Source organism: Acomys minous (assembly GCF_964271855.1).
Source record: "Acomys minous genome assembly, chromosome: 2".
NCBI lineage: Eukaryota > Metazoa > Chordata > Mammalia > Rodentia > Muridae > Acomys > Acomys minous.
This window is the reverse complement of record NC_140484.1, coordinates 86252685-86272278: the sequence shown is the minus strand read 5'-3', so window position 1 is coordinate 86272278 and position 19594 is coordinate 86252685. Positions and strand designations below refer to the sequence as shown.

Below are 19594 nucleotides of genomic sequence, written 5' to 3'. Positions count from 1 at the left end.
TACAGCCAAGATGACACTCTGTACTTCGAGGCAGCGGGTACCAGCTGGGTTTCACAGGCACCTACTTCTGGCAGGGTGCCCTCCTGTACCCTGTCTTCCTGGTTGAGAGCCAGGCTCTTCCAGTGTCCACCTCAGGACCTAGCCACACCCTCTTTCCAGGATTCTGACCACCCCCCTTCATCTGCAGCCACACCCATCATATTTATTGAACATGATTTATTCCTTTGGAGGAGGGTAAAATGATAAATATTGCACAGGTGGGGAAACCCTGACTGAAGTGGTCTCCACAGCACGGCAGGGCAAGCCTAGGGGCCTGAGCTGGAGTGAGCTTGGGGTGGAATCCTGCAGATCTTCTTTGGGGCAGGAAGTTCCCAGTGCCTTCAACCAGAACAGATCAGCCTCAGAACAGATGGCTCTTCTCACATGGATTCAGAGGAGCTCCCTCCAGGAATTCTGATTGGCTGCCAGTGGCTGAGGTGCCCAGTGTCTGTCACCGCTGTGTGCCAGGGCCAAACGGCTCGCTGGTTGCAGTGGGCCCCGCCCAGGTGCATGTGGTGGGCAGTTCCTGTGTAAGCTAAACAGATGTTGAAGCAGAGCCTCCGGGTGCAGCTTTCACAGCCTGGCGGGACTCAATGTGGCAAATGCTGGCAGCTGCACTCCAGCAGCTGTGTTAAGCCTCCCCAAGCCCCGCCCCCTCCACTGGTTTGGGTAAGGCTCCCGCCAGGGGCGGGACTAAAAAAATAACAAGCTGAAATACACGGCTTTGATTGGCTGGCCTCAGTTAGCTGCCTAGCAACTGCCAGCAGCCCTGATTGGCTACTCTGAAGTCTATAGCATTGCAAAACTAATGGCCTAGCAGAAATCATGGCCTGTCAACAACCCAGAGTCCTAGAAGGCGATGCAGTTGCCGCGATTGACAGCTTGCCGTGGAGGAGGAGGAGGCTGGCACCCTGCCATTGCGGGGCCTGGTAGTGAGTGGTCAAGAGGAGGGGTAGCTACTGCCCGGCACAGCCTGCGGGGCCATTGCAGTGCCTAGGACCAGTGGGTCCAGTTGTGGCAAATCAGGTGGTGGAAACAACCCGAAACTGGGGGTCAGGGCTTGCAGATGGGCCAGGGCCCGAGGTCCATTGAAGGCCACATCACAGCCTGACTGGGCCAGAAGCCAGCTTTCCACTTCAGACTGCAGCCACCTGGAGGTCTCTGTAGGGAAAGACTGTGTCCAAGCTGGAGCTAGAGGAATCCTGGGCCTGAGGAAGGGCCCTGGGGGGGTGGGGGGGACAGCAGGGAGGGCCCTGGGGGGGACAGCAGGGAGGGCCTTGGGGGGGAAACAGCAGGGAGGGCCCTGGGGGGGACAGCAGGGAGGGCCCTGGGGGGGACAGCAGGGAGGGATGGGGGGGACAAAAGGAAGGACCTAGTGGTAGCAGGGAAGACCTGGGGACAGCAGAAAGGGTCTGGGGTCAGAAAGGAGGGCCAGGGAGGCAGCCGATTGTCATGGGCCTAGGAGGCAGGGAGGGCTTACCTTCAGGTGGGTCTTGGGGGCCCCCTGGCCTGCGGGCTAGGAAGCTGTGAGCCAGTAGGGCTTCCTTGATATGCTCCTCCTGTGCGCGGAGTGCCAGGGCACTGAGCAGTTCGGAGTTGTTGGATGTGCTTCGATAATACAGCATGTGTGCCAGCTCCAGCGCCTGGGCACTGCGGCGCTGCCCAAACACCTGTGGGGATGCAGGCTCAGAACCACTGGTGCAGGGCCACTCAAGCAGAGTGCCCAGGCAGCCTGGCTTCCTGAGCTCAGCTCTGGGTTGGAGCTGGGGTTAGACTGAAGAGTACTCCCTCTGCCAGTGGTCCACTACTTTGCTCTCTGGCCACATGTTAATGGGTTTGTGCAATGATTTAAAACATGAGTTTTAGCCCCAGAGCATCCCTGTCAAGTATTCCCAGGTGACACGTCTAAGATTTGCTTCATAGTGACCTAGTACAGAGAGACGGGGAGGGGGGGGTGTGTGTGATGCAATCAGATTGTTGGAAACTGGACACTGGGTGCAGGTGACCCTATTTCTATATCTATTTGAACCTTTACATAGTTGAAAAAGAACAGTTTAAGCTACTACCCTGTAAAGAAAAGTACAGGTAAAGGGCACTGGATAAGCCCGACCTGTGCTGTGGCCAGGCTCGCTTTGGTTCACTCCGGCCCTGCCCGCCCTCTGCAGGTCATCACCCGCATTGGCAGTGTAGGAGCTGGGGCACAGAGAAGTTAAGCAACTTGCTTAAGACACAGAACAGTAGAGCCAGATGTAGTGAGAATTTTGTTGTTGTTTTTTTTTAAACATAAAAATGTTATGGGAATATGTTTTTGTTTTAATCCTGGTATATGGGGGCTGCTTCACAGCAGGTGACTGTGATTTTTCCCGTGCTCCAGCAGGGGTGTGGCTTTGCCAGCTGCAGATAGTTTCTATGAGTGTGTGATGTTTGGAATTCTGGGAACTGTTCAGAGGGTATATAAATGCTAGGGCCTGGAGAGGCAGGGTTGCTGTGGGTGGTCGGATGCTGTTGGTTGCTGTCAAGTAGTTGTGTGCAAAGAAACAGAGACAAGAAATTAGATGTCCTGTTGGTGAAGATCACACTTACCCCAAGGAGCTCAACATCCCAAACAGCAGATAACAGTCTAATGATAATGTCGCCCCCTTCTCTCTCTATCCTTTTTTCTCTCCTAGCTAGTGTTAGGGGGCTAAGCTGGAGAGGAGAAACAGGAACCCACAAAGTAGTAAATGCTGCTACAGTTTGCTGTGTTCTTAACAACGCCAGGGCTCCACTAGGATTCCCCTTTGCAGATGAGGAAACTGAGGCACAATGCATAAGAGTCTGCGGTACCCTAGCAAGGGTGCTGACAAATGAAGTAAGGAGGATGTAAAGACGTCACGCCCAGGACCAATGCACGGAAGAACTCAAGGACAGGGGACCTGGCTGGGCAGTCGGAGCAGCAGGAGCCAAGGATGCTCACCTTGGAGGCCCTCAGGCCCATGAAGGCGGCAAAGAGCAGTAGCAGCAGGGAGGTGGCCACCTTGAGGTCAGACAGTACCACCATGCCCACGTTGACGAAGAACACAACTCCAGAGAACAGCAGCATCAGGTTGAGCATGGCGCGCTGCAGCAAGGGCGTGCGCACTTTCAGCTCCGGCAGCAGCTGCTCTAAGCCCTCCAGTGGGGTGTCCTTGAAGCTCTTCAGAACCAGGTGGCCCCGTTTTGTCCTGGCTGCCAACACCACACGCTTGAAATATCTCCTGGGGACCAGAAAGGAGGATGTGGGCACGGGGAGAGCAGAGCCCTCCCACCTTGGGATGGCTGCCTCTTAGTTGTCACCTTGACCACATCTGGAACCCACTAAAACCCAAGCTTCTGGGCACACCTGTGAGGAATTTTCTTGACTGGATTTTTGAGGTGAGAAGACTCACCCTAAAACTTGGCAGTCCACTTTCTAGTGATAGCCCATATAAAAGGCCTGATTCTAGCACTCAGGAGGCAGAGGCAGATGGATCTTTGTGAGTCTAAGGCCAGCCTGGTCTACGGAGCAAGTCGCAGGACAGCCAGAGCAACATAAGGAGGACCACGTCTCAAAGTAAGTAAGTAAGTGGACAGGAAGAAGGGAGCTTTTGCCCTTCGCCTGCTTCTCTCATGCTCACTGGTAACATTCTCCTGCTGCCGAGGCGTTCCTCCTCCGGTATTAGAACTGACTTCAGGGTTCTGATTGGCAGCTCTCCAGAAACCTCCAGGACCCACCAACAACTGGATTCTTACTCTTTCCATTGTGAGGCAACCATTAGACTACCCTGACCACGGGCTGAAAGCCAGTCTCATACATCCATTAGGCATATATGTATTATATACACATATATGCACATACATATATGTTTGTGTGTGTTGTTCCTTTAAAGAACTGTGACTGAACATACCTAAAATGCCACATCTCCCTGCTGCATGGCCTTGTAGGAAGCTACTGAATCGCCAGGCGCTGGAAGTAAGTCACGTGTTATATGTTCCTGTTAATGGGCCTGCAGCCATTCAGCGGGAGCATGGCTGTGCTACTCCTTTTGGATGTGGCTTCCCCTCCCTGAGTCTCAACTTTCCTCGTATGGGAAATGGAGGCGACTGACCCCTCCCTTCTCTTTCTGTGGGAACAGTAGCTCTTACTTTCTCTCGGGAAAAACAGGCTGCATTTAGACAATTCATGCCTCTCACTTCTGGACTTCTGCCAGGGGCCAAAGCCACAAAACCCAAACCCTGACCTGTCAGGCCGTCCCAGCTCACTCGGTGCTCCCTCTTGCCGCACCTGGGGAACAAGGGCCTGCTCACCTCTCCACAGGGGGCAACTTTCTGAAGAAGCCACGCTTGGAGCCCACACTGGACATGTGGGGCATCGGCCCAATTCTCTGGCCCAGAGCCCAGAACTGCATGTAGATATACTGATCCAAATTTATTGTCACCTGCCAAGAGGAAAAGGAAGCAGAGGTGGCTGAGCACGAGCCTGGTCAGGGCGCCAGGATGTGCATCCGAGCCAGAAAAACGGACGTGGCCTTTTGTTGCTGATCATGCAGTGCAGGTAGGCAGGCACGTGTGGTTAGTCATGGTGGCCACTACAGGGCTACACTGCACAGCACCACAGCCTCTAGGTTGGGCCTGCACACAGGAATATTGTTAGACCCTAAGGTAGCACTGGTTTTAAGAGTCTCCCATTTATGAAGCAACTACAAAGACAAGGCATAGTCACTTAAGCATGTCTCACCACCACGAGCAGGTCACATCGCAAACTATGACAGAATGTGTCTAGAAAAAATACATCTTGAGGCTGGAGAGATGGCTCAGAGGTTAAGAGCACTGGCTGCTCTTCCAGAGGTCCTGAGTTCAATTCCCAGCAACCCCATGGTGGCTCACAACCATCTATTATGTGATCCGGTGCCCTCTTCTGGCCTGCAGGTGTACATGCAGGCAGAGCACTGTCTATGTAATAAATAAATAAATAAATCCATTTTTTAAAAAGAAAAAATACATCTTAAAGTTCACTAACATGTGAACCTGGAAGAGTCTAGTATTTCCTCACAATTTTGTTGACTTTAAGGAAGAGAGGAGGGGCTGGAGAGATGGCTCAGAGGTTAAGATCACTGTCTGCTCTTCCAGAGGTCCTGAGTTCAATTCCCAGCAACCACATGTTGGCTCACAGCCATCTGTAATGTGATCTGGTGCCCTCTTCTGGTGTGCATAAAGACAGTGTACTCATATACATAAAATAAATAAATCTTTAAAAAAAAGGAAGAGAGGATAGAGATGGGTTTTTGTTATTTTTTGGTGGGTTATTTTAGGGACAAAATTTTTTCAGGGGATATTGAGAAAAGGTCTCACTATGTAGTCCTGACTGGCCTGGAACTTGCTCTGTAGACCAGGCTGGCCTCGAGCTCACAGAGATCCACCTGCCTCTACTTCCTAGTACTTGGATTCCAGCCTCTGGATTTGTAAAGAAGATTTTATGTGTACACTTCTTAATGTAAGTGTACTATGTATATGCCTAGTACCCACCTGTAAAAGACAGAAAGGAGGGAATTACAAACCACTCGCTGTAAGTGGTCCCGTGGGTGCTGGGAACAGACAGAGCCCCCTGCAAGGGCAGCCAGTGTTCTGAGCCATGGAGCCATCTCTCCAGCCCCATGGGAATGAGTTTTATATTGTTTATCACAAGATCCTGTCAGGTGGCGACAGCACTGAGACCCTCATCTGATGACCCTCTCCTGACAAGGGTCCCCCAAATGGCTGGGGATGGGCGTGTTCCTCTAGGGCAGCAAATATGGCTCCTCTGGGGACAGATACCTGGACCTCATCCTGAGGGTGATGGACAACAAGTGCGTAGGCCAGGGCATCTTCAGAGAGCGGAGAGAAGTTGGCCTGGGCCAGCAGGGGCTGCAGAGCCTGGAGCACGTCCTTCTCGCTGGACAGGCGCTGGGGGTCAGTAAGGGACGGCTGGTCCAGCGTCTCCCTGTCAGGGTTGATGGGGTCATACAAGGCCTGAGGAGAGACAATAAGAAAAACAGGGAGATCACAACAGGGGGCTGTGGGCCCCAGAGAACGAGGAAAGCCCAGAGCTCAGTCTTCTCCTACTCTCCTCTCCATGCTGCCCTGTGCGGCCCACCACCCACACCTTAAAACACTGTAGCTGAAAAAAACAAAACAAAACAAACAAACAAACAACAAAAAAAACCACTGTAGCTGGATGAGGTGGCTCTCTTTGAGTTAGAGTCCAGCCCGGTCTACATAAAAATATCCAGGTTAACCAGGGCAACATAGTAAGACCCTGTTTCAAAATGAAAAAATCAGGGCTAGAGAGATGGCTCAGGGGTTAAGAACATGGGTTGCTCTTCTGAAGGACCTGGGTTCAATTCCTAGCACCCACATGGCAGCTCGCAACAACCTCACACAGACATAAGTGTAGGCAAAACACCAATGCACAGAAAATTAAAATAATAGTTTTTTAAAAAGAATGAAAACCTCATGTAGACAGCCTCAACTGTACCCCCAGCTCCCTTCTGGGGTCTTTGCTGAGCAGGGACCTCCCCTGCAAAGACAGTGCAGGGGACCAGGCAGCCTGGTGGAGACGGACCGTCCAGCAGGCCGAGGCAGGGTACTAGGATAAAGGTTTCATGCAGGGACTGAGCGGAGGTAACAACCTCTCTAAATTTGCACTCCTACTTGTGGTGCAAGCCTCAGACCCTGCCTGGCCTGTTGAGGCAGGAATGCTTTAAAACCCCCTGTAGACTAGAGCAGTGGGCCTCATGCACTTAGGCTAAGGAATGCTTAAAGGGGGGGGGGCAGGAGAGATGGCTCAGAGGTTAAGGGCACTGGCTGCAGCCGGGTGTGGTGGAGCACGCCTTTAATCCCAGCACTCAGGAGGCAGAGGCAGGCGGATCGCTGTGAGTTCGAGGCCAGCCTGGTCTCCAAAGTGAGTCCAGGACAGCCAAGGCTACACAGAGAAACCCTCTCGAAAAAACAAAAACGAAAAACCAAGAGCACTGGCTGCTGTCTTGCAAAGGTCCTGAGAAGAGGAGGTAACCCTGCTTTTGTCATAATCCCGAGTGTGGGAGCTTGATTGCTGCCAGCTGGAAAACATCCTTGAACAGACTGGAGGCAGGGGCTTTGGGGGTCTCGGTATTGTTTGGCTGTTCATCACTCCACTTTGAGATGCTCCTAGAGAGAACCGCTCCAGGGAAGGCTTCGGGGCTCCGGGCTGTGGCTGCGGCTCCAGGTTCCAGCAGCAACCTGAAGTGCTGGCCTGCTGAAATCCTGCTGACTATGCCAGGAGAATCATGCCTAGGAACTGATACCCAGAAGGTTTCCTTCTTGTTTTCTTTAATCTCCTTTTCCTCTTATCTAGGCTAGTAGGGTTATAAGGGGAGGTATGCTCGTTTAATAAGTTCATAATAAAGTATAATTGTTAAGGAAATTGAGCCTACAGTCTAGAGTTCAATTCCCAGCAACTCCATGGTGGCTCACAACCATCTGTAATGAGATCTGGTGCCCTCTTCTGGTGTACATGCAGGCAAAACACTTGTACATATGATAAATAAATAAATCGTTTTAAAGAAAAAAGAAAAAGAGGAGGGCTGGGGGATAAAGTGTTGACTGGGCATGGCGGCACACACTGTTATCCCAGCGCTCGGGAGGTTAAAACAGGAACATCACAAGTTCAAGACCAGCCTGGGCTAAGTAAGACCCTGTCAAAGCAAAACCTTTCCAACTGTTGAAGACATGGTCCTCCCAGCAGCAGCAAAAGCCTAGTCAGAAGCATGTCTGAGCTGTCCACAGTGATCAGTCAAAAGCTGCCTGCATGCCTCCAGCTCTCCTCACAGGGGGCCATTTCCTCTGAGGCTTCATCCCAGGGCCACGTGCCAGAGCACCAGAGGCCACACCGTACACAGCCCACGGCTCCAAGCCTGTAGAAGGTCTCATCCTGTGATGTCCCGAGCTTCTGCTTCTCACATGCCTGTCTGTAGGCTCAATTTTCTTAACAATTATTTTTTATTATGAACTTATTAACCGAGCGTATCTCACTTATAACCCAACTAACCTAAACAAAAGGAAAAGGAGATTAAAGGACACATGACTGAAACCTTCTGGGTGTCAGTTCCTAGGAACGATTCTCCTGGCATAGTCAACAGGATTTCTTCTGCCGGAACCTGAAAGACCCAGAACCCGGAGCCTCAGCCGGAGCCTGGAGCCCCGAACCCTTCCCTCAAGTGGTTCTCTCCAGGAGCATCTCAAAGTGGAGCAATGAACAGCCAAACAATCCCAAGTCTCCAAAGACGCCACCCCTCCTGTTTTTGGCTCACACTTTTATCTCCTCTCAGAATTTGTTCAAGGATGTTTTTCAGCTGGTAACAACCAATCTCTCCCACAAGGTGGTTCAACTCCTAAGGGGATAAATATCACCTGCTCTCTCATGAGTCTGTTCCTCAACCCACACTTGGGATCTAAACAAAAACATCTTTATCTCTCCTTCATCTCCCCCTTTCTATTAAATAAAATAAGCTATATACAACACCTGTCTCAGGAACCCCAGTAGAGCTCCCACCATCCTGTGCCTGCCTCTGTGGTATGCCCCCTACCTCCAGGAAACTGAAGAAACTAAATGTCTTTTCCCAGGTCTCCCCTTAGCCCCCTCCCGTAGGTATACCTAACTAACCTCCCCATATAGGAAGATAGAGAAAAGAAAAACAGAACAACAACACAGAAGATTAAGGGCTCTGGACCTGGCAGCACAGGTCTGTCTGCCCTTCTTCTAAAGAATCAGAAACAACAGCCAGGTGTGGCAGTGCGCACCTTTAATGCCAGTGAGAGATCCAACCTGACTCTGTTTTGAAGCAGGGTCAGAAAGAGGACAGGCACTGAGGAATTCCACCCTGCAGAGCTGACAGCTTTAGCTTGCACACACAGGCACTTACCCCACTCGCCCACGCCCCAACACATTTACCTCTGGGCTGAGGCAGTTTTAGAACCACCCAATAGAATTAAGTAGCCAATAAGATTGTTACAAATCTGCCTTTGAAAAAGTATAAAAACTCAGTGCTTTTGTTACTCGGGGTCTCCTCTCCCTCGGGTGCAGGTGGACACCACCACATTGGACCAATAAACTTTCTCTTGCATTTGCATCGAATAGGTCTCTGCCTCTCATTCGGTTGCTTCCCGGAATAGACTCTCCCGATCAGAGTCTTACATTTTGGTGCAATGGCCGGGAATCGAAGCACCGTTTGAGAAGAGAGGACTCAGATCGGAGAGGATCGCTCAAGCATCTGTCAGGTACCTGGGTCTGTCTCTGCGTTGTCTTACTCTCTTTAATTCTGTGTCGGCTGATGATCTGTTCTGCTTTTGGCTTGTTCATGAACACCTGTGAGGGTCACAGTCTCTCAGCCTGAAGTCGAGGTTCAGGTCCCCGCCAGCGAGGCCAAGACAGCTGCTGAAAGGAGTCTGGAGGACACTGCATGTCTCACAGAGAGAATTGAGACAATTCCTCCCCGTCCGGTGCATGAGCGCCTTGTGCCTGGTGGATATCCAGGCCTCCACCCCCTGGTTTGGTTTCTTCCTCATCAGTGGCAGTGGCTGTTCTGGTCTTTGTGTTTGCTTGTGGCTTCCTCGTCAGTGGCAGTGGTGAGCTGCTCTGGTCTTTGTCTGTATCTCTGTGTTTGCTTGTGGACTAGGACTGATGATCTTTTTGAACTTTTATCTGAATATGGGACAGAAGGAGTCTATGCCTTTGACTATAGTTCTTGACCATTGGACTGAAGTTAGGACTAGAGCCCACAATATGTCTTTAGTTGTTAAAAAGGACAAAATGATTACTTTCTGTTCCTCCAAATTTGGAGTTGGCTGGCCAGCTGCAGGGACATTTGACTTAAATACCACTATGGCTGTCAAAAACGTTGTTTGAAATTGGGTCCATTGGACACCCGGACCAGGTTCCTTACATTGTCATCTGGAAGGAACTTATAACTGCTCCCCCCTCTTGGATTAGGCCATTTCTCCCCTATTCTCTCCCAGATTTTGGTGGTCCAGGAGCAGAAACCGGAAGGAAGTTCAGAGGAAAAGGTTCTCCAGGATATGGGGACAGCAGATCTCCTTCTTCTGGATCCTCCACCACCCCTCTCCCAAGCTGGCAAGAGTTCTGTGCATCCTGTGTGAGGGCTGCTGCCCAGGATCTTGCCACCGTTCTCGCCTCTACCCGGTCCCCCACCCGCAATATGCAGAGCCTGGAGCAGAGGCTGCCTTTTCAGACAGTTTTGCAGAACTCTCCCTGCAGCACTTCAAAGACGAGGTGGCCTCAGGTTCACTCTACCTGTCTTGGCCCCACGGAGCCCTGGTGCGGAAAGGCCACCACCACATGACCTTGAGACTGCAGGGTGGGTGGGCCCCTGGCAGTGTTGGGCCCTTCTCCATCCTCTGAGGACCTGGCTGGCCCACCTCCTTCTTTCTCCCGCCGTTCGGTGGGTCGCTCAGTCAGAGGTTATGTACGAGACATCCTGCGTTGGTGGACGGTCATTGATTGTCCCTCCCCCACTGGGCCTCTGGAGACCACATCCGGCCCTCCAGTTCTGGGTGGAAACAGCAACTCCAGCTCCTCTGGTGGTGCCGGGACAGTTGGTAGGGCATTGGCTAGTGATGGCACCTCCCCTGGGGAAAGATGGACTCACAGCTTTGAGAGGCTCAGGCTATGTCGTGGAAGGGGAATCTTAAAGGACAGAGCAGGGGTGATACAGAGGGGAGAGCTGCTGAATTTCATGGGGGCTGAAGAGGCTGCCCCTGACCCCCAGGAGTGGGCTGTGGAGGAGGGGCAGCTGGGCTGACCTCAGGGGCAGGAGGGCAGCCTCAGTGGCAGCAGTGTTGCTTCCTGGAATAGACTCTCCCAATCAGAGTCTTACATCAGCACTCGGGAGGCAGAGGCAGGCAAACCTTCATGAATTTGAGGCCAGCCTGGTCTACAAAGTGAGTCCAGGGCAGCCAGGGCTACACAGAGAAACCATGTCTTGAAACACCAAAAGAGAAGGAAAAGAGGAGGAGGGGGAGGAGGAACAAGACTAAAAGTTCAAAACCACCTTCTGAGACTTAGTAACATCCTTTTTCAAAAATGAGTGAGTGAGTGAGTGAGTGAGTGAGTGAGTGAGTGAGTGAGTGAAGCCCCGATGGAGCTCAGCAGGACAGCTTTGCCTGTGCTCCCTGCTGAGGGCTTGGGGTGTGGCTCAGCACATACAGCAGTTGTATGTGGAGAATCCTGGGTCCTAGGATTGAAAAAAAAAAAAAAAGGTAAAACAGACCCCACAGACTCCACAAGCAACAGAGGGGCAGCAACATGGAAGGAACTGGGTGTCCCAGGGCCCCACAGGACTCTGCCTCTAGCCCTTGTGTAGGGCCTGTGTGGACGTGAGCCTGCACACTGCCCACGCCCCACGATCGCACATCAACATGCCAAGCCTGTGCTTCAAGTCACTGAGGCTCCAACATTCCTCTAAGTAACCACCCTTCATGTCCTCTCCCAACCTGCTCCCCAAGATGTCCTGCCTGCTTCCGGTGTCTGATGGCTTCTCATGTCAGCCTGTCACCCCCAGTCCCCTCCAGTCCTTTCCTTCCAAGACAGTCCATCAGCAGATTCCTAACATCACCCCATAGTCAACTCCTGAGTTTACAGGCTGACACCCCCTGCCTCCTGATGCCACCTTCACTCCCACCTGAGGGTGGTGGCCTTGGGGCTTCTGCTTACCTTCTTGACTCTCCCCACTTAAAAACTATCCCGCAAAGCATTCCCAAAGCTTTCCACTGAATTTGGAATGAATTCTGACTCCTTTCAGGCCCTTAGGAGCCCTCAAAAGCTGCCCTAGCTCCACCCCCTTACTTCTGTACTGACAACCATTCCCCCCCCCCCCCAGGCTCTGGCAGGGAGGGAAGGAGCAGGGAGAGTCCCAGCTTCCAGCCTATCTGGTCCCAGTACAATGTGTAATTTGTAATGGAGCCCAGCCTACCACTGAGAGGCACAAGGTCTCGGGGTATCAGAACAGCCTCTAAGTAGGTCCCACCAGACAGTGGAAGGCATTCCATAAGGAACAGCCTGAGCAAAGGCGGCAGAGGGAAAGGCTAGACATCCAACGCCAGTGAGCAGGGGATGCTGGGACCAGGGCAGGACTACAGCAAAGTCGGCCACAGACTGCAGCCACAGATGCCCAGAGTGACCTTGGAAGATTGCATGGCTAGGACTGAAGCTGGGGGAGGGGGCTGTGTCCTTTCTGCATCACCACCAGCCAGGTTCTCCTCGGAGAGCTTCAAACTAGACACCCAGACACGGCGCATGGCCTGGTGCTCCCCAGACACAGCACACGGCCTGGTGCTCCCTAGACATGGTGCATGGCCTAGTGCTCCCACTCCCCATGCTCTACTTTTTCTCTCTCCTCCCTCTTCCTGCTCACTCTGCTCCCTGCTTCCCACTCACGTGCCTGCATACATGAATGCTTTTCTCAGTTCACTGTTCCCATGAGCATCGCAGAGCAAACCACCATCAGCTTCCTGTTTGTTCTACTTGCTTGTTTAATTTTTTAAAGTTTGTTTTGCTTTATGTATATGAGTGTTTTGCATGCATGTATGTATGTGTGTATGTATGTATGTAGGCATACCACATGCTCACCTGGTGCCCACAGAAGTCAGAAAAGGACATTAGGTACCATATGGCCTCCCACTGGGATGGACTCAAGACCTTGCTGATACTCTCAGGTCCCATGGGCCTTGCAGCCAGCGCATTCTCTGCACAGTGCCATGAGATCACAACAACGGATGGAAAGAGTGAAAATCCTACATATTTTTCTTGTTATGCTTGAAGCAAGTTAGAGGCAGATTCCCAGTATGAGAATAGGACCACTGTAATCCTTACTTACAGATGTAAAAACTGAGGTATGGCCACACCAGATCTGCCAACTACTTATAACGCCTGTTTGCGCTTGGGAGACAGGAGCATTGTGCACCTGCGGATCTGGGCCAGCCTGGGCTACAAGTAAGACCATCCCTCACTCAATAGATAAACAAAGCCCTGACGAGATCCCCATTTCCCATGGGAAGCAGGATCACACGCCTGCCACGGCCTACAAAACTTCTATGTAATATTAGTTTGTATATGACGGAGGGACACGCATGCACCGCATCACACATGCAGTGGTTAGAGGACAGCTTTGCAGAGCTGATTCTCTCTCCCTACCTGTCCATGGGTCCTGAGGCTGGAACTGAGGCCAGCAGGCCTGCATGGCGAGGACTTTTTCCTGCTGAATCACCTCAACACCCACTCAGAAGCTTCTGAGGCACAAACAGCATGTTTCATTGTATTGCAAGATTTTTTAAAGACTTATTTTTATTTTTAACTGTGCATGTGTGTCTGTGTAGGGGTATGTGCACATGAGCGCTGCTTACTGCGAGGGCCAGAGGCAGGTATTGGATCCCAGGTGCTGTAGCTACAGGTGGTTCTGAGCCACGTGATTTGAGTGCCGGGAACCTAAAGGTCCTGGGGAAAGCAGCACATGCTCTACACTACTGGGCCATCTCCCTCCTCCTACCACGTGGGTTCCAGGGATCAGGCCACCAGCCTTGGCAGCAAGCACCCTTCTTTTTTGTTTTTGGTTTTTTTGTTTTTGTTTTTTTGTTTGTTTGGTTGGTTGGTTGGTTTTTCGAGACAGGGTCTCTCTGTGTTAGCCTTGGCTGTCCTGGACTCACTTTGTAGACCAGGCTGGCCTCGAACTCACAGCGATCCGCCCGCCTCTGCCTCCCGAGTGCTGGGATTACAGACGTGCGCCCATGCCCAGCTCGGCAAGCACCCTTCTAAACTGAGCCACTGGTCCTCTTTGGGGCTTTTGATGTAGGTTTATGAGGCCATGTCTGACCCTGAATTTCTGCTCCTCTACCTCCCGATGCCGGAGTTATAGGAGTGAACAGCAGACCTAGCTCCTGCAATTGAAACTCAAAAACCACACGAGGTCAGTTGCTGCAACAGTGGGCTTGCCCAATCGCAGGAGGCACGTTTTCAGAATATGTGCACTGACCTCTGTGCAGAGCCACAGCAGCGTCCCTATTTACGCAGACTGCCAGCCGCTTTCCACTCACCAGTGGCTCTAACCCTTGCCTGGCCCTACGAGTCACACTCAGCCGCCTGAGAGCAGCTGCAGGCCTGACCCCAAGGCTAGTGAAGCCTCGCAGCTAGAGGATGAAGGACAATGGCTGGCTGCTCGTCACCATGTCCTGGGGCCTCCCACCTGAGTCCTAGGCTTGTGCAGTCCAGAACTGGCGCAGTTCTCTGTGCAGTTTCAGGCATCCCCAGTGGGGCCCAAATGCTGCTCACCCACCACCTCCCCTGCCTCAGTGAACAGGCCAGAGCCAGGGTTGCCCTGGACTCTTCTTATTGGCCCATGTCCCAGCATAAACCTGTCCTGGGGGCACCATATTCAAGGTGGACCCAAGCTCCAACCATGTCTGGACCTGATGTGAGGACACAGCTGGTGACACAGAACCCAAGGGCAGCAGCCTCTCTACCTGCAAGGCTCCCCCTCATCAACCCCACTTCCTGTGTCCTGGGGATTTGAAGAGGAGATAAACATGGTTTTGTGTTGATCCCAGGTGTGGGATTGGGAACAGACTAGTGACAGAGCTGGATGTTTATCCCCTTAGAAGTCGAACCACTTCATTGGGGAGCTTGGATAATGTCAGGGGAAAACATCCTAGTAGAGACTCTGAGAGGATATATATATATATATATATCTCCAAGACAGGAGGGGAGAGAGGGCTTGGGATTGTGTTGGCTGTTCATCAACACTTCCAGGCTCCTAGAGAGAACCGCTCCAGGGAAGGCTTCAAGGCTTTGGGCTCCAGCTGAGGCTCTGGACCTCAGCTGCTGTTCCCGGTTCCAGCAGCAACCTTGGTTGAATTGCAGGTTTGCTGAGATCCTGCTTACTATGGCAGGAGAATTGTTCCTCGGAATAGATATCCTTAAGGTTTCATTATTGTGTTCTTTAATCTCCTTTTCCTATTGTTTGGGTTAGTCGGGTTGTAAGTGAGGTATGCTGTTAGTGAGTTCATAATAAAATATAATTGTTAAGAAAACTGAGGCAACAGGAATTACCCTAGCAGGCTAAGGCACAGGACCAACGACTGGGCCTGTGCTTGCAGGGCTTCAGAATGCCTTTACCCCACTTTCTAGTAAGAGGCCACCAGAGGGCACCTGTCCACACTGACCATAGATCCTGTTCCCCTGAGGAGAACCCTCCTCACTGGCTTTTTTGGTTTGTTGGGGTGGGGGGTGGGAAAGTGCACAGCACCAGCCTAAGTAAGACACCTCCATCTAGCACATGACCAGAAAGTCTGCCCCAACAGGGGTATGCTCACATCCTTTCTGCATCTCTATGGATTTTAAACTTTATATAGCAGGGCTAGGCATGGTGGTACAGGCCCTTAATGACAGCACTCCAGAGGCAGAAGCAGGCAGGCAGGAAGATCTCTAGGCGCTCAAGGCCAGCCTGGTCTGTGTGTCCAGCCAGGGCTACAAAGTGAGACCTTGTCTCAAAGGGAGAGAGGGAGAGTAAATTTTACATAGCAAAATATTTTTTAACAAAAACAAAAAGAATTCTACCTCTAGAAGCCACCTATACCCACGACGGAACACGGAGGCAGTTGAGGAAGCCTAGTGAGCCTGCACTTGTGACCCCTGTGTCCTGGACCGTTCCCAGGCCCTCCCGAGCCTGGCTTTCTGTCTGCACAACTGAGGCTGGCGGCTGCGGCTGCAGAGAGGGCTGCTGCTGGTCACAGAACACACACTGGGCTCTGAAGAGCTGTTGTTACTGTTCCAGGCCAGGCAGGGAGGACAGCCAGAGGGTGGAGGGTGGGGTCAACTCAGCAGTCTGTGGGAGTCCCAACCTTAGACATTTCAAGAAAGTTCAGCCCCTCACCAGCTGGTGGGAAGAAACCCTAATCTAGGGCTATCCTCCTTAAGAGCATCAGGTTGGTCTGCAGCCCTAACTATCTGAGGCGGTCTCCACTGTCACTGTAACCTGCGGCTGGGCCTGGACCACTTGGTTTCTGTCTAATCCCTGGGCAGGCTAGAGTCAAGGTCGGCCTCCATGCCAAGATGTGATGTTAGCAGGTTACACATAGGGGAGGAGAGAGCCCTCCTGAGCATCCAAATCCTTCTAAGAAACCACAGAGCTCTTGCTCAAGCTCCCCACGTGTGCAGAGGGCTGAATGAGGGAGCAACCCTCGCTAGACCCCAGATCGCGCACACTCTGAGCTCAGACTGTGAGCCTGAAGTCCTTGAGGATAAAAACTAGTGTGTGAAACACCCAACCGACAGCATCTCTGTCACCGAGTCACCACCTGAAACTCCACTAGTTCCCTTGACAGCCTTGGTGTCATCCTGACCCTTCCGAAGCTGCTCTTTCACTACAGACCCGCATCTTCCAGTCACCCTGTCCTGTCCAACAAGTGTTCAAATAACTGACTTCCTCCAGGCCTACACTGCCACAGACCAGCACACCTCCAGTCCTAGCAGAGCAGGAAGAAGCGGGTGGCTGGGTCTCTGTGAGTTCCAGGACATCCCAGTCCTTTTCCCTGAAGAGCCCTCAACCAGACATCGTAGCTCACATTCACCTTATATCCTGTCTCCTCAGCTGAAATGCCAGCTCCGTGAGGGCATGGCTACCTGTGTCCTGATCATGGCGGAGTCCTCAGAACTTAAAAGAGAGCCAGGCTCCGAGCAGGCATCAGTCACTATACACTAAACAGACAATGAGCAGACATGCATGACAAGACTGGACGGCTGTCCTCACCTGCAGCCTGGCCAGGAGGCGATGGTAGTGAAACAGGGTACAGAAGTCCGCATGGGCTGAGAATGCCTCCAAAGCTGCTCTCTCTGCTGGGCTGGAGTGGAACTCCTGGTACCCAGAAAGAAAACCCAGTTAGGCCTCTCTCCTCTTCCTCCAAAGGAGCCCTTTCGCGGTAGTCCACCCACAGGGTGGGAATTCTGGGCTTTAGTATGTATTTAAGGGATGATTTAGCCAATTGTAGGACCCCACTCAGCATAGGGAGAGCAGAGCCAGAGGCCAGGCACCTGCTCTGCCGCTACCTGCACATTCACAGAATGTGTGCCATGTGGCAGGTGTTCCTTCTTGGCAGAACATCATCCCCCAGAGAAGGGACAAGGCTAATAGAATTAGATTTTTTTTTTTCTGGCCCGCATGCCAGAAGTGGGCACCAGATCTCATTATAGATGGTTGTGAGCCACCACATGGTTGCTGGGAATCGAACTCAGGACCTTTGGAAGAACAGACGGTGCTCTTAACCTCTGAGCCATCTCTCCAGCCCACCCCCCCTAGAACTGCAGTTTTTCAAAGGGGGAAACTGAGGCTCAGTGAAGCCATTTCTGAGGGTCATGATGGGCCCATCTGACTCAAGAGGGACTTTTATTTATTCACTGCATATGTGTGCGTTAACTGCATGTATGTGCCCTACGTGTGCCTAGTGCTGCCATGGCTCAGAAGAGGGCACTGGATCCCCTGGAGTTAGAGCTATGGTGGCTTGGGAGCCACCATGTGGGTGCTGGGAACATCCTGGGGCCTCTGCAAGAGTAACGAAGTCTCTCACCCACTGCTAAGCCATCCTCCAGCCTAACCAGGGGAAACTTCTGACGGGACTGTTTGTGCTCACAGGTGGGCACCTGTATATAAAGCCTACCACAGAACTTGTGTGTACACAGCAGGTGTTCAATAAACAACTGTTGTGGGGGCTAGAGAGATGGCTCAGCGGTTAAGAGCACTGACTGCTCTTCTGGAGGTCCTGAGTTCAATTCCCAGCAACCACATGGTGGCTCACAACCATCTGTACTGTGATTTGATGCATACTGTATACATAATAAATAAATCTTTTTTTAAAAAAAACTTAAAAACAACTGTTATATTAATGAATGATCTTCAACGGTGGTGAGTCTGACAGTGATGGTTGGTTGAGAGCCCAAGGTCTGGAACAGATCAGGGGTGAGGTAAGGGACCCATTCTTAGAATCAAGCAAGCAAGGGTCACTCAATACCTGTAGCGTCTGGTAGGTCACTCTGCTTTTCCACCTGTAAAATGGGCTGTTCTGACAGTCCTATGCATGACAACATGCAGTACAGCATGGTGCCACAGAATGAGAGCTCAAAGTGTGAAAATTACTGCCCTGCAGGTACAATTTTATTACGTAGTAGAAAGTAATGAGGATGATAGTTATATCTATATCTCAAGGGGAAAACTCATGTCTCAGACCAGAGTGCCTGTTCAAGGTCCCAGAAAAAGTCACAGTCCGGTGTTCACTAGGGATCTCATCTTGGAGCTCTTTCTTGACCCTGCTTTCCAACTTTCTTGTACCTACCAAGAATGCCAGCTGGGCGTGGTGGCACACGCCTTTAATCCCAGCACTCTGGAGGCAGAGGCAGGTGGATCGCTGTGAGTTCAAGGCCAGCCTGGTCTACAAAGCGAGTCCAGGACAGCCAAGGCTACACAGAGAAGCTTTGTCTCAAAAAAAAAAAAAAAAACTAAAAATAAAAAACCAAACCAAGCAAACAAAAAACAAAAAACAAAAACAAAACGAAAGAAGGAAAGAAAAAGAAAAAAAGAAAAATGCTGAAGAGACCAGGAACTACAACTCCCAGGAGGCGCTAGAGCAGTCCTCAATAGGAGGTATAGCGCTGTTGTCCCGAGGTCGGCCGGAAATTGTAGTCCCCAGGCTCTTAGACCGCTGCTGGGCAGTACCTGTATCAGGAGGCGGAGCAGCTGCTCCTTGGAGAATGGAATGAAGCGCTCGCGGTACTGCTGGGCCCAGTCTCGGGGTTCCTTGGGGTTCCACATCTTGCGGTACACCCCCATCCTGTTCGCCAGGGATGACAGAGCCCGGGAAGTCCCAAGGAGAGCGGGCACCAGGGACCATACTCGGACCTTGGACCCCCAGGTTACGTGCAACATGACCAGCCCCTTTTCCCACAGCCTAAACATAAGCAAATGAAGAGGGGTGTTAAAGGTCGCAGGAGGTAGTACCTCCACACCCCCCTCCCTTCGGGGACAGTCCCTAGCCAGTCTCCCTCCCTCTACTCCTTCTTAGCTGTTCCCTTCTACACTGCACATTTAGGTGGGTTCCACACTAGGGTCAGGGGTCGCAGTTTGGAGTATCTTGTAGGCCCAGGGACCCTGTAGCAGTATAGATGGTTTCTGCGGAGTTTAGACAGCGAGGTGAATCTCAGGAGTGTTGAAAAACTAGGAAAAGTACTAGCAGGTGCTCGGCCGTCCTCCCTGGGCCATGCAATCCCCCCCACCCTTCCCTCACCTTAGCCAACGCGCGCCTGTCATTGAGCATTCTGCGCATGCGCAGGACGAGGTCTCCGGCCCAGAGGATTGGCTTCAGTAAGCCGTAACGCGCACGCGCAAACTCTGTGCCTTTGAAACCATTTTTTAAAAAGGCTTCTATCTCGACTGACTGCGCATGCTTCGCCGCTTGTCTGGTTTTTTTTTTTGGTTTGGGTGTGTTT

At 51.8% G+C, this 19594-nt stretch overlaps 1 protein-coding gene across 2 annotated transcripts; it reads right to left on the bottom strand.

Annotated features, from left to right (window-relative positions):
* Positions 1-199: 199 nt before the first annotated feature.
* Positions 200-19563, bottom strand: TMEM143 (transmembrane protein 143). 2 transcript variants are annotated; one of them, XM_084773313.1, is made up of 8 exons: positions 19393-19563; positions 18825-19056; positions 16869-16973; positions 5851-6045; positions 4345-4475; positions 2996-3275; positions 1520-1709; positions 200-1200 (listed from the first exon to the last, which is right to left on the bottom strand). In XM_084773313.1, the coding sequence occupies exons 1-8, from the start codon at positions 19413-19415 to the stop codon at positions 980-982; spliced, it is 1377 nt and encodes a 458-aa protein (XP_084629439.1). In that variant the 5' UTR covers positions 19416-19563; the 3' UTR covers positions 200-979. The 2 variants fall into 2 exon arrangements, with proteins under 2 accessions (XP_084629439.1, XP_084629440.1); XM_084773314.1 differs by having other exon boundaries at positions 1043-1213.
* Positions 19564-19594: the final 31 nt, after the last annotated feature.

Bases quoted from the DNA above. Each gene is read 5' to 3' on its own strand.
- TMEM143 (XM_084773313.1), bottom strand. From the start codon at position 19,415: ATGACAGGCGCGCGTTGGCTAAG. The intron at 16,974-18,824 runs GTACTGCCCAGC...TCTGGGTACCAG, and splicing joins TGCTCCGCCTCCTGATACAG to GAGTTCCACTCCAGCCCAGC. The intron at 6,046-16,868 runs GTGAGGACAGCC...GTCTCTCCTCAG, and splicing joins GCCTCCTGGCCAGGCTGCAG to GCCTTGTATGACCCCATCAA.